This window comes from Lotus japonicus, chromosome 1, assembly GCF_012489685.1.
Source record: "Lotus japonicus ecotype B-129 chromosome 1, LjGifu_v1.2".
NCBI classification, from domain to species: domain Eukaryota; kingdom Viridiplantae; phylum Streptophyta; class Magnoliopsida; order Fabales; family Fabaceae; genus Lotus; species Lotus japonicus.
The window spans coordinates 98,637,454-98,649,536 of NC_080041.1; the positions used below are offsets into that span (position 1 = coordinate 98,637,454).

At 36.5% G+C, this 12,083-nt stretch overlaps 2 protein-coding genes across 8 annotated transcripts; both read left to right on the top strand.

Annotated features, from left to right (window-relative positions):
- The first annotated feature begins 267 nt into the window (after positions 1 to 267).
- LOC130728252 (DNA topoisomerase 2-like) lies at positions 268 to 7,725 on the top strand. Of its 5 annotated transcripts, XM_057579646.1 has the most exons (19): positions 268 to 567; positions 1,192 to 1,485; positions 1,570 to 1,785; positions 1,875 to 1,988; positions 2,495 to 2,602; positions 2,686 to 2,850; positions 2,927 to 3,268; positions 3,349 to 3,482; positions 3,579 to 3,897; positions 3,999 to 4,179; positions 4,269 to 4,318; positions 4,444 to 4,895; positions 5,349 to 5,826; positions 5,920 to 5,988; positions 6,105 to 6,209; positions 6,786 to 7,013; positions 7,095 to 7,273; positions 7,372 to 7,421; positions 7,626 to 7,707. In XM_057579646.1, the coding sequence occupies exons 2-18, from the start codon at positions 1,375 to 1,377 to the stop codon at positions 7,379 to 7,381; spliced, it is 3,261 nt and encodes a 1,086-aa protein (XP_057435629.1). In that variant the 5' UTR covers positions 268 to 567; positions 1,192 to 1,374; the 3' UTR covers positions 7,382 to 7,421; positions 7,626 to 7,707. The 5 variants fall into 5 exon arrangements, 1 of the variants encoding a protein (XP_057435629.1); XR_009015617.1 differs by having other exon boundaries at positions 7,095 to 7,421; positions 7,626 to 7,725; XR_009015619.1 differs by having other exon boundaries at positions 1,201 to 1,485; positions 7,095 to 7,421; positions 7,626 to 7,725.
- LOC130728253 (TATA-binding protein-associated factor BTAF1-like) lies at positions 7,428 to 10,978 on the top strand. 3 transcript variants are annotated; one of them, XM_057579647.1, is made up of 7 exons: positions 7,428 to 7,735; positions 7,822 to 7,904; positions 8,187 to 8,326; positions 8,885 to 9,059; positions 9,531 to 9,707; positions 10,357 to 10,420; positions 10,637 to 10,978. In XM_057579647.1, exons 1-5 carry the CDS (start codon positions 7,531 to 7,533, stop codon positions 9,624 to 9,626), a joined length of 699 nt encoding a protein of 232 aa, XP_057435630.1. In that variant the 5' UTR covers positions 7,428 to 7,530; the 3' UTR covers positions 9,627 to 9,707; positions 10,357 to 10,420; positions 10,637 to 10,978. The 3 variants fall into 3 exon arrangements, with proteins under 3 accessions (XP_057435630.1, XP_057435631.1, XP_057435632.1); XM_057579648.1 differs by having other exon boundaries at positions 9,556 to 9,707; XM_057579649.1 differs by lacking the exon at positions 9,531 to 9,707.
- Positions 10,979 to 12,083: the final 1,105 nt, after the last annotated feature.

The following is a 12,083-nucleotide window of genomic DNA, read 5'->3' on the forward strand; positions in this document are numbered from 1 at the left end:
CAGGGACCAATATGATGCTTAACCCTTATCTTTAACAGTTGCGTCTTTTTTAGCACTATGAGCAAAATGGTATCTAGAAACCCTTGAAGTTCTTCTAGCAGAGAAAATAGTGGATAAAAGCCATCTATTTGCCTAAACCTGAGTGATATAGAATTTTGCTCTATTTAGCTTGTTCTGACCCCCCTGATCCAGGGGCGGACCCACTAAGGGGACCGGTTTTTATTGTTTTTTTTTAAAAAATTTATATGGTTAAAAAAAAAGAAAAATTATTTGTTTTCTATCACCAAACACGAACGCTTCTTCTCTGTTCTCAGTCTCACTCTGTTCTCTCACGCGACGGCGAGTCACGCCTCCGCCTCTCTCTGTCGATTCACGGCCGCACGGCGGCGGCGCACGCCTCTGGATCTCTCTCGTTCCTCGTTCGTGCCTCTTCCTGTTCTCCAAGACTCCAACGAACCAACAACGAAGCTCAGTGCTCTCCAACGAACCAACAACGACAGTGCCTCTCCCTCTCAACTGATTGAAGCTCTCACTCTCAGTCACTCACTCAAAGTCAAAACTCAAAAGGTAATGCTCTCAGTCTCTCACTCTCAGTCACTCAAAGGGTTTGGGATTTGGATTCTTGTTCTAGGGTTTGAGGAAATTGAAATTGATATGTGGAAAAGGGTTTTCTGAATTCTTGTTGGACATCTACTTGTCTGATGGTTGGTGTTGGTTTTGGGGGTGTGATTATGTTTGAGGTTTGTCTTGCATTTCGTTCCTTGCTGGTTTTGGGGGTCTGATGGTTGGTGTTTATTTTGCATTTCTGATGGTTTTGGTGTTGGTTTTGGGGTGTGATTTTTGTTCCTGATATGAGATGTTTTCTCAACTGGTGTGGGTGTTATTTTCTGTTCCTTGCAGACTATATATGGACTTCAATTACAAGTGACAGCTGTTTTTCCTTGTGTAGCTTGAAATTGAATTACACACTGAATCTACCTGATTTTGTCCACATTAATTTTATGCCTAAATTTGGTTCCAATATAATGAACGGACTAATATGTGAATGCCATATTTCTGCAGTTACTTTATATGAAGTTTGAATTAAACACTCCCATAATCAACGTACAGTTGCAGGGGATGTATGAATGTTATGTTGAATTTGTTTTCTACATGGATGAATATAATGTGGGATCTCTTTCATTATTGTAGAACTGGCAGGATTGTTGGACTCTTGTTATTGTTGGTTTAAGTAATTTGCTGGACTTTTGCAAGGTGCTGTTTAGCCTCACTGATATTCAAGGTCTGGATCCGCCCCTGCCCTGATCCCACTGCTAATCTCACCCTCTCAAACCCCCTCCTCCGAATCAGACGCCAATCTCCTCTCCCACCGCCATGAAACTCTGTGACATTCCAAACCTCGAAGACGCCAATGAAGCTGGTGGACCGAACCGTAAACAGTGTACCCTGATATTAACAGAGGGGATTTCTGCGATGAGCCTTGTTGTAAGTCTTCAGTTTCAATTTACAATTCCCCTTTATTTTTCATATAAACTTCAATTTACAATAAACTTCTTCAATTTACGATAGATGGCTGCGCTCTCTGACGCGCAACGGGACTATTTTGGTGTTTTTGCATTGAATGGCAAACCTCTAAATGCGATGAAGGCAAACCTTGAGGAGTTAATTAAAAAGGTTAAAGCTCGAGGTATATTGAAAATTCTCGGATTTAAACCAGGGAAAGAGAGTATAGACGAGTCCATGGAGTCTTTTAGATATGGTCGGGTGATGTTTATGGCTGATCAGGTAAGTTGCCTAAAGATTGTATAGTTTTTAATCATGTTTTGATTTTGTTTTGTCTTAACGTACTGGTTACTACCTTGTTTTTTGTTCAGGACTATGATGGATCTCACATCAAGGGGTTATTGATAAACTTCTTTTATATACTCAGCCCATCACTGCTTAAAATTCCACATTTTTTGTCTGAATTGATCACTCCCATAATAAGGGTAAGTTGTTAGAACCGGTACCAGATTACACCTAATCACACACACACAATCAATAAGAAAGCTCACTCCAGAATTCAGTGTGAATTCTGGAAGTTGAGAAGCATCGTTTATTGATAATTTTGGGAAAAATGGGAAATACAATTCTCTTGGAGAAGAACACTGAATCCCACGATTCAGTTCCAACAACCTTCAACTTCCCAAAAGATGATATTCCTAACTAACTTCCTTCTATTTATAGAAGTACTAACAGAATAGCTATTATTTACAGAATAGTCCCTAAGAACTACTTATTACTGTTTAACCCCCTAGCCATTATAATTCTGGCTAATTACATATTAAACCCCAAAAGCTACTAACAGACCTACTCTTTCTGTCTTCTGACATAAACAGAAGTAATAGGTTTCCCCTTGATTCTATCATAAGTAAGTATGAGAAATTATCTTTTGTTGATAAAGATACTTATCATTTATTATACTTATCATTTTTACGCTTTGGAAATCACACAGGCTTTTCATTGCAATGGGATTCAAAAATTATCATTTTATTCATATCCCGAATATGAAAAATGGTGGAAGAACTGGGGGAATTCTGATTGGAGAATCAAGTACTATAAGGTGGTGTTTTTAACTTGTAGAACCACATGTTTTTTTTTCTTCTTCTAGTTTTTCCTTATTTGGCTTCTGGTGTTTTTCTATAGGGGCTGGGTAGCTTTACTCATGAGGAAGGGAAAGAATTCTTTCAAAATGTTGAAATTCAGAGAAAATACTTTGTTTGGAGCAGCGATGAGGATGGAGATGCCATTAATATTGCATTCTCGAAGTCAAAGACTAGAGAAAGGAGGGAATTGATGCTTAAATTTAAGGTGGTAGACACATTTTTATTTATACACATGTTAGTTGTAGAGAAGCTAATAAAAAGTCGTTTCTCTTTTCTTGCAGTCTAGCGATTATCGCGATTATACAGATCTTAGTATCTGCTACAAGGATTTTCTACAGAAAGAATTTATATTGTACTCGATGGCGAGTGTACGGAGGTGCATTCCTTCGTTGATAGATGGTCAGAAGCCCTCCCAAAGGAAGATCCTTTACGGTGCATTCAAGAGGGAGTTGTTCACTGAAATAAGAGTGGACAATCTTATTGGTTATGTAGCTGAGCATTCTGCTTACCACCATAGTGAATCCAGTTTGGCTACCACCCTTATAAGAATGGCTCAAGATTATGTTGGCAGCATGAATATAAATCTCCTGATGGCAAACGGTCAATTTGGTACTCGTAACCAGGTGAGATGAAACTGCTTATGAACTTTGTTTCAATTTTCTCCATGCTTTTGTAGTACTTACTCAATAACTTGCTCTTCCAGTGTGGCTCAGACCATGCATCTCCAAGATACATATACACTGAGCTTAACCCTATTACTCGTTTCCTCTTCCCTGAGATTGACAATAAACTTCTCAAATACTTGAATGAGGATGGAATCTCAGTTGAACCTGAGTGGTATTTTCTTTTTTCTCTTTTGTTTTCAAAGGCTGTTTGTTCTTAGTATCTACTAAGAAACACAATATACTAATACAAATTCCATTTGGCACATAGGTACCTTCCTATCATACCTTTAGTGCTTGTCAATGGTGTTAGCGGAATTGCGACAGGCTGGAGTTGTTCCATCCCCTGCTACAACCCCAAGGATATCATTGCAAACATCAAGCGTTTCTTAAATGATGACGAGTTGCAACCAATGGTTCCCTGGTACAAAGGATTTAAGGGAACCATTGATAAAAGTAAAGAGGGGGGGTATGTAGTGAGTGGTAAAGTTGGAGTAATTGATGATCAAAGTTTTAGAATAACAGAGCTGCCCATCGGCACCTGGACTCAAGATTATGAGAAGTTCCTTAAGGATCATCGTCTCATTGAGGTAACTGACCTAAACATTTCTTTACCATATATATATATACAAATTTACTTGGTTTATGTTAAGTTGGGTAGTTTTTCATTCCAATAATTTTCTTCATGCAGGCTTTCTGGCAGAATGGAGATAATAACATGGTTGATATAAAAGTCAAACTGAAGCTGCAAAGAAAGATGACGGAAAAGGAGCTTCTCGTTGAGTTCAAGTTGATTTCCAAAATCCCCAGAAGCGGAATGCATCTTTTTAATAGGAATGCGAGAATTCAGAAATATGATAGTCCTGAGCAAAGTATAACCTTTGTATGCTGAGTTGTTTGAATAGTAATAGTAACATATCAATGTTTTTAATTAATATTCAATGTTTTCTTTCTTATGCAGTTCTTCAAGAATTCTGTAAATATAGGCTTGAGTGCTATGATATGAGAACAGTGAGTTATACAATGAGAATATGATGTCTTTATCTTCTCTTTTTATATTGGCAATGGGGAATATACTTAATCTTCTCTGAACCTATTAGTAAGAACTGAAATGCAATTTGGTTATGCTTTTGCAGGCGCCTAATGTTCGACAACTTAAAGACCAAGTTAGATTCATTTCAGAAGTTGTATCTAACAAGATTGTGCTGAGCAAAAACATGAGCAAAGCTGAATTGGTGTTGAAACTGAAGGGTAATGGTTTCAAACCTTTGTCACAGAAAGGGGAAAATGTTGGAGGCGCCAAAAACTATGAACATCTTTTGCCCATGTGCACTTTGGCCTTTGAAAGTCTTAAGAAGCTGCAAGCTGAAAAGGAGAAGGAGTTGGATAATTTAATGAGAGCAGATCTGTGGGCTTATCAAAAAAAAAAATCTATGGATCTGTGGTTGGAGGACCTATTAGAGCTTGAGAAAAAACTAAATGTAGGGGAAGGTATGTCCAGAAATCTACATTTTCCGGAGCAACTACTTGACTACTCTCATATTGAAGAGTATAAGTTGTGCACTAAATTGAAAGTAACATTGAGAAGGTAAATTGGGCTTCTGTTTTTTTTTGTTGGGGTAATATTGCTAACTTTATTCCATTTGCCACTTGTTGCTCATCTAGTTCCAGGTTTAATGGAATGGACGATGAAAGTATGGTGGATTTTTTTTTATGAAATTGCATGGGAAGCATGGTTTAATGTTGAAATCCAGTTTTAAACCTTCTCATAGTTCTGGTTGTTGTTTCTATAAATTCATTTTGTTTAAGTCTTCACACTGAAGATGATATCTCTCCAGTGGTGCTCAATCCCTGTATCTTCTAGCTTGATCTTCAATTTTCAACCCTATTTTGATCTCATCCATGACAGTCCACCCACTACGCACTTTTCTTTTTCTTCTAGTTGCTTGATTCATGACTTCTGTCAATAATCTTTTCATATATTATTAGATTTGCAATCTGTTAGTTTAGCCTTTTATATATTTTTTACCTGCGCTTCCAGCTATCAGCAGCAAGGTATAAATTGGTTAGCTTTTCTAAAGCGTTCCAAGCTTCATGGAATTTTATGTGATGATATGGGGCTTGGTAAGACACTTCAAGCATCAGCCATTGTAGCCTCTGATATAGCAGAACATCAAGGGAATGGTGATCTTCTGCCATCTTTAATAATTTGCCCATCAACACTTGTTAGGCACTGGGCCTTTGAGATAGAGAAGTATATTGAGGATCCAGTGATATCTAGTCTTCAGTATGTTGGTTCGGCACGGATGCTTCTTCGAGCTAATTTGTGCGAACATAATGTCATTATAACATCATATGATGTTGTCCGTCAAGATATTCAATATTTGGGAAAGCTGTTATGGAATTACTGTATTTTAGATGAAGGGCATATAATCCAAAATGCTAAGTCTAAGGTTACACTTGCTGTAAAGCAATTGAAAGCCCAACACCGCTTAATATTGAGTGGGACACCAATACAGGTCGGTAACGAGTTTATTTTCTCGTTAAAGGTAAAACCTATGCCACTAATCTGATAAGCACTAATCTGATAAACGTGTTACCTTTTCCTGCAGAATAACATAATGGATTTGTGGTCTCTTTTTGATTTTCTGATGCCTGGTTTCCTTGGAGCAGAAAGACAGGTACGTTTTTGCGCTCATCATTTTAATGGACGATGTTGCAAAAATTGTTGGTTTTCATTTTATCATCCATTTTTATTGTTGTCTCACCTGGCATTCATTTAATTTGGATTTAACAGTTCCAAGGTACATATGGAAAACCACTTTTAGCTGCTAGAGATCCAAAGCGCTCTGCTAAGGATGCTGAAGCAGGAGCACTTGCTATGAAGGCATTGCATAAGCAGGTGATTTTCTCTTGTTATTTGTAAAAACCTGCTTTTCTCTTCAGATAAGTTCACATACTGCTTGTGTCATAATAGTCTGTTGTATTAGGCTATGAGCTATTTTGTTGGCTTAGTTGTTGTTGCTTCTGTGACTGTAGATTCTGTTAGTTAGCTTTACATTCAGTTATGATATAGCTCTGTCTAGATATGGGTATTGGAAATGGAGAAGTAGAAGAGAATTGAGAAATGCAAAAACTTCTTATTACTCTGACTTTGGTGAATGTACAAATTCATAGTTTATATCACTCAGTAGAAACTTATCCTCTAAGCTAACTAATCTATCTAACATGACAGCTATTACTAATTCTGTTAGAGACTTTTAACAGATTACACAGTAACTAACTATTGATTAATTGAATAAACAGCTCAGCTGTATACTCTAACAATGAGCATCCTGTAATCACTGTGTCAGAATGAATGATATTTAAATTTCATTTTTGTTCATAATATATTCAGTTCTTTAGAATTCTATCATTATTGCACATTTGCACTGCAAAATTGTGTTTTGTCTTCTAACTAGATGCCTCTATCCTCTAGGTTGTGCCTTTCCTCCTTCGAAGGACAAAGGATGAAGTCTTGTCTGATTTGCCGGACAGAATAATTCATGACATATACTGTAATTTGGGCGATGTACAACGTAAACTTTATGAACAGTTTTCTGATTCTCGTGCAAAGCAAGAAATGTCGTCTGTTGTAACGACAAACGAACCTGCTGCAGCAGAAGGAAGTAGCCATACTACTAAAGCGGCTTCACATGTTTTCCAGGCAATATGATTTTTTTTAATAATCAGCTAGTTATTGTTTCATCAGTTTGTTTTTTGACGTCCAATCCATTCCATGCATCAGGCACTCCAATACTTGCTAAAACTTTGCAGTCATCCGTTGCTTGTTGTTGATGGGAAGATTCTAGATTCAATTCCTGGCTTATTCCCAAAACTGTTTCCTGCTGGCTCTGATGCCAATTTAGAACTTGGGAATCTCCGTCACTCTCCAAAATTAGATGCTCTTTTTGAAATTCTTAAAAAGTCTGGAATTGGAGTTGATGCTTTTTGGGGCTAATTTATTTCTGTAGATTAATAAATGGTTTACTGAATTTGTCATTTAACAATAGCTTGTTTTGCAGGCTTTTCTAGATATAATTGAAAAATGTTTGTTTCAGACGCACATGAAGAAGTAGGTTCCTGGAACTATCATCCAGATAATCATACTAGATTGGTTGTTTAGTTCACATGCTTGCGTTTAAAGCTTTTAGATAAATTATAAAACCTTTGTTAATGAACAGATGTTGCATGCTTTTTCATGGAATTATGTTGCTCTAAATCAATTGATTTTGATTCCAATTGATAATGACAATTCTCATTTTTGTTATTTCATTAGTGTCAAATATTTGAGGCTGGATGGATCAAATGAGCCAGAAACGCATTTTAAAATCGTCCAAGATTTCAATTCAGACCCTAACATTAATGTCTTGCTGCTTACAACACATGGTAACAACTTTTTTACCTTGTGCCAATGTATTTTTCTAGTAATTGTAGCTTAAGTTTTTAAATTATATAAAATTCTTTATCTGCAGTCGGGGGACTTGGTCTGAACCTGACATCTGCAGACACCCTTGTTTTTGTGGAGCATGACCGGAATCCTATGCGTGATCATCAGGTGATTATGGTCCATTAATTGCTTTCTCTGGATTCTATTTCAGTTCTAACCGCTATGATTTTTGGATCTGGGAACTGGGATACAAAATTAATTGCTGTATTTGGTTTTTTTCAACAAGCGTCTAATCAGGGTTGTTTCCAGCCTTGTATATGGTGCCTTCCTGGACTATTGCCATCTCTAATGCTTAAAACATGGAGATTTCTCCTCTTGCATTCAAGGGGAAGAAATGTTCAATATTTGTTTTTGTAATTGACAGTTTCTTATATCAATAATAACCTGCAGGCTATGGATAAAGCACACAGGCTTGGCCAGGAAAAAGAAGTTAATGTACACCGTCTAATAATGCGTGAGACTTTGGAAGAGCAGGTTATGAGCAAAGAAAGATTTGAGGTGTCAGTGACTAATGCTGCCAATAACCTAAGGTATGAATACAGATCAGTGGCTTGATTTATTTGCATCAGCAGAAATCCCCAAGAAGGTATGAATACATGTTGTCTGGTATTCTCTAAATGCAGAAATGCAGAATGTTATTACTTTACTATGACGGCAAATGGTTTTGAGAATGGCGAATTAGCATCATTAACCTGTGTTGTATATGCTATAATCTATATGTATGTCTGTCCTGGCAATCTTAGATTCCAAAAGGATTATTGTGTGCCACCAACAAAGTGTTGGTTTGAGTGGAAGGGGCTCAGGTTTCATATGGTTCTGAGTTTGATCCAGATCCTTGTTTATGAAACAACACTATTAGGAGCGGTCCCCACTTTGGTGTGTGACAGTACCCTAAGAGATTAGTCTCTCACCATCGTGTGGGTGGATATACTCTAGAAAAAAAACTTGGGCTTAAGTTTTTAGAATTTGTATGCCCTCACATAGGAAATATGTTCAGTACAAGCTTGATTCTTTTGTTATTTCAGTGAATATTAAGCACCATGGTTTATTTTTAGTTTCTAATGCTTTGGGCATGATCAATTGTGTAGGCTTCTGTGTTCAGTTGACCACTCTGATGGAGTCACTGAATTAGTAGGAAGTGGGGGATTGGTGGATCTATGGGACCAATCACATTATGCAGATGAATCCAATGTGGATCAATTCTTGGCAAAGCTTAATGCTCTACACATTTCACTCAAGAGAAAAACTCCAAATTTTGACACTGTAAGTTGTAACATCTAATTTTTTTGTCCTCCACGCCCTTCACTCGTTTTTTGTGCGTTTTAATAGCCATGTCAAAATCACTGGAATAGTTGTTTGGATTGAAAGACCCTTGAATTAAAATTCCACATTTAGCCTTATATGTAAACTTATTTACTTATCAGTTATCACACTTGTCTCATATGCGCACCGTTCCCGCACACAAATAATTACTACTTTGGAATAAAACAAATAATTTTATATTACAAATCACTAATTATTGGTTTTATTCTATTTAATTGAATTTTCAAATTAAGTAATCATTATTATCATTGGTATGACGATTTACTTAGAGAAACCAAATCCTCAATCCCAATGAAAACATTGATGATACGTAAACCATAAAGATGTCTGGACATCAACTTTTGTGGCGGTTTTAGACAGCCACAAAGTTGAAAATATGAAGAAAAGAATGCCCTTTGTAACGGTTTGTAGGTATTTGGGGTGTTTGTCACCGTAGAGTGGTCCACCCATATTTTTGCAGCGAAAATCAGTGTCGGCAATGGTACACGAATGAATTATTATTCTTGAATTGAAAATAATGATGATGACGTAACTGGTGATGCGAATGATCTGACCGTCCATGAAACAGAATCGGCTAAGGATGACCATGTGAGTTTTTTCACATCAATTTTAGTCCCTTGAAAATATTTTGATCAATTTTAGTCTCTGTTCTTCCACCTTTATCTTCTTCCTCTTCCACCTTTTTCATCTTCTTTCATAACTCAAATCCTTCAACCGAGAAATTCAAAACCAAAAAAATTATATGTTCATAATCGAGAATGAAATTAAAAAAATTCTAAAACAAAATGAAATTACCAATATAAAATTAAAAAATTCCTTAAATTTGCGATTCAAATGCATAAAAGAAGATGTAATTTATTTAAGTTTCTGGCTTTACAATTGCCTTTCTGATAGTCATGGTTTCATGTTTAGTGCTGGTAAATTTAGGGTTTCAATGAATGGTAGAGGTAGTTGCTTTCTTTAGGTTTTTGCCCCTGCAAATGATTATTAGCCCTGATCAAGAAGTGAGTATGCAATTATATATGTTGGTTTATAATATTGATGTCACCCTTTAAGGCCTTATGTATGCTTCCCTGACATCGTGAAATAAACTACAATTATGTATTTTTCCTGATCAATTTGACATGCTTCATAAGCTAAGCTGACTTATTTTGCTTTAAATAGGAGAAACTCTACAAAGCCTTCCTAAAACTAAGCTTCTGGATTTGTTCCATAATGCATTCTTTTAATCTTGCAGTGATTGTTATCAGAAGTTGGTGTCATTTCTCTTGTACTGGTTTCGCATTTCTATACCCAAACGTGTAAGTACCTTCATCTCAAAGCATTGTGAACTTCAACAGATTCTGACTCTAGTAAAATTGTTTGTTGGTCTGTCTTTCTGTAGCTCACTGGTCCTCTTTGGCAATGAGATGATAATTAGTGATGTTTTTATTTGGTGATATTTTTTACACTTCATTTGTTAAACTTAAAGTCAGCAAAGTTGACCTTTTTATTGTTTGTGTATTTGTTACATGAAGCTTCTTCCACCGGATGCATCAGCCAGAGAAGATTGCTGGTATGGATACGCATGTGTCCACATTGCCATCTAAATAATACCAAATGCTTAAAAATAAAACTATTGATCATGTCTTTCTAACTATACCACTGCATATATAGTGATAAAACATCCACTTGATTTATGATACTAAGGTTTAATCCTCAAGAAATATGATTTGATTCTCAGTGGGAATATTTGGCCCTATCTTGTTCTTTTTTTTATTTTCGTTTGTAAACGATCATGTCAACTCAACATATTTGATTATTTGGAGTTCAAGTTCAACCCTTTTCTAGAAAAAGGGCACGACATTGTTTCTCTGCCATTTGAATTTGCACGAATTGAGATCTAGGGTTCCTTTATTTGGGGATTTTGCCACTGTTGCAGTAATTTGTGGTCTGTGATCTAATTAATTGGCTGAATGTAGGATTTAAATGTGCATTATGCAACAAATTCTATTCTAGGTTTGAATTCTGCTTGAACTACATTGATTTTCTGCATGGTGCACTTCAAGAAGAAGTTTATATGGTACAGCCACCAGGTTTTCAGAAAGAAGATAGGCAGCTGGTTTGCAAGCTTAATAAAGCTTTGTATGGTCAGAAATGGGTTTAAACCTAGCTGTTTTGGTGTTGACATTGAATCAATATCTCTTATTTGAGTGATTTCGGAGCTCAATACAATCCAGTGTTCACACTAATTAATACATAAAGGAAAAAAATTCAAGAGGCTTTGGTTATCATCTAGAAGGGCCAGAAACATTGGGCCCCAATAAATAATCCTCATCCTTGTGATTGGTCAGACGAAGGCCGTTTCAGTCTTTGAAATATATCAAGAAGGGACTCAGACTCAGACGAGGAAACACCAGAGCTCTTATATTCCTGTGTTTGCCGCATGGGTAAAATACAACAAAAATACCAAGCAATAGTAAGATACAATTTGAGCCACTAAGACCCTTCTCCTCCTCCTCCTTCAAACTCGACTTAGGAAAACTGCCCTTTCTACAAAGGAAGGGACAGTAAAACTTGCTGACAATTTCCATATTGAGCATGTTCTTTATGTCCCTCAATTTGATTGCAATTTGATTTATTTATCTCAACTGATAGATGAGTCTAACTATGATGTCCTTTTCTCTAAAAAATTGTGTGCCATACATGACCAAACCTCGAAGATGCTGATTGGAGCGGGTGAACGAAGGGATGAACTTTTTTTCTTTCAAGCAATTCCTCAGAAGAAGGTATGCAGTGTTGAAGGAATGCAAAAAAAGAACATGACTTGTTTCACTTCAGCACCAAATACCTACAGTACAAAAATGGAACATCTTGCCTAATTCTACCAAATTCTACCAGCAGCTTTATGATTCATTATTGCTCACACAATATATGTGAGTTTGCTTTTGTTGATTTCCCCTATATTGTTTAATTAACCAAGCT

Bases quoted from the DNA above. Each gene is read 5' to 3' on its own strand.
- LOC130728252 (XM_057579646.1), top strand. From the start codon at position 1,375: ATGAAACTCTGTGACATTCCAAACCTCGAAGACGCCAATGAAGCTGGT. The intron at 2,851-2,926 runs GTGGTAGACACA...CTTTTCTTGCAG, and splicing joins AATTGATGCTTAAATTTAAG to TCTAGCGATTATCGCGATTA. The intron at 4,180-4,268 runs GTATAACCTTTG...TTTCTTATGCAG, and splicing joins ATATGATAGTCCTGAGCAAA to TTCTTCAAGAATTCTGTAAA.
- LOC130728253 (XM_057579647.1), top strand. From the start codon at position 7,531: ATGTTGCATGCTTTTTCATGGAATTATGTTGCTCTAAATCAATTGATT. The intron at 7,736-7,821 runs GTAACAACTTTT...CTTTATCTGCAG, and splicing joins CTTGCTGCTTACAACACATG to TCGGGGGACTTGGTCTGAAC. The intron at 9,060-9,530 runs GTAAGTTGTAAC...AACGGTTTGTAG, and splicing joins AAACTCCAAATTTTGACACT to GTATTTGGGGTGTTTGTCAC.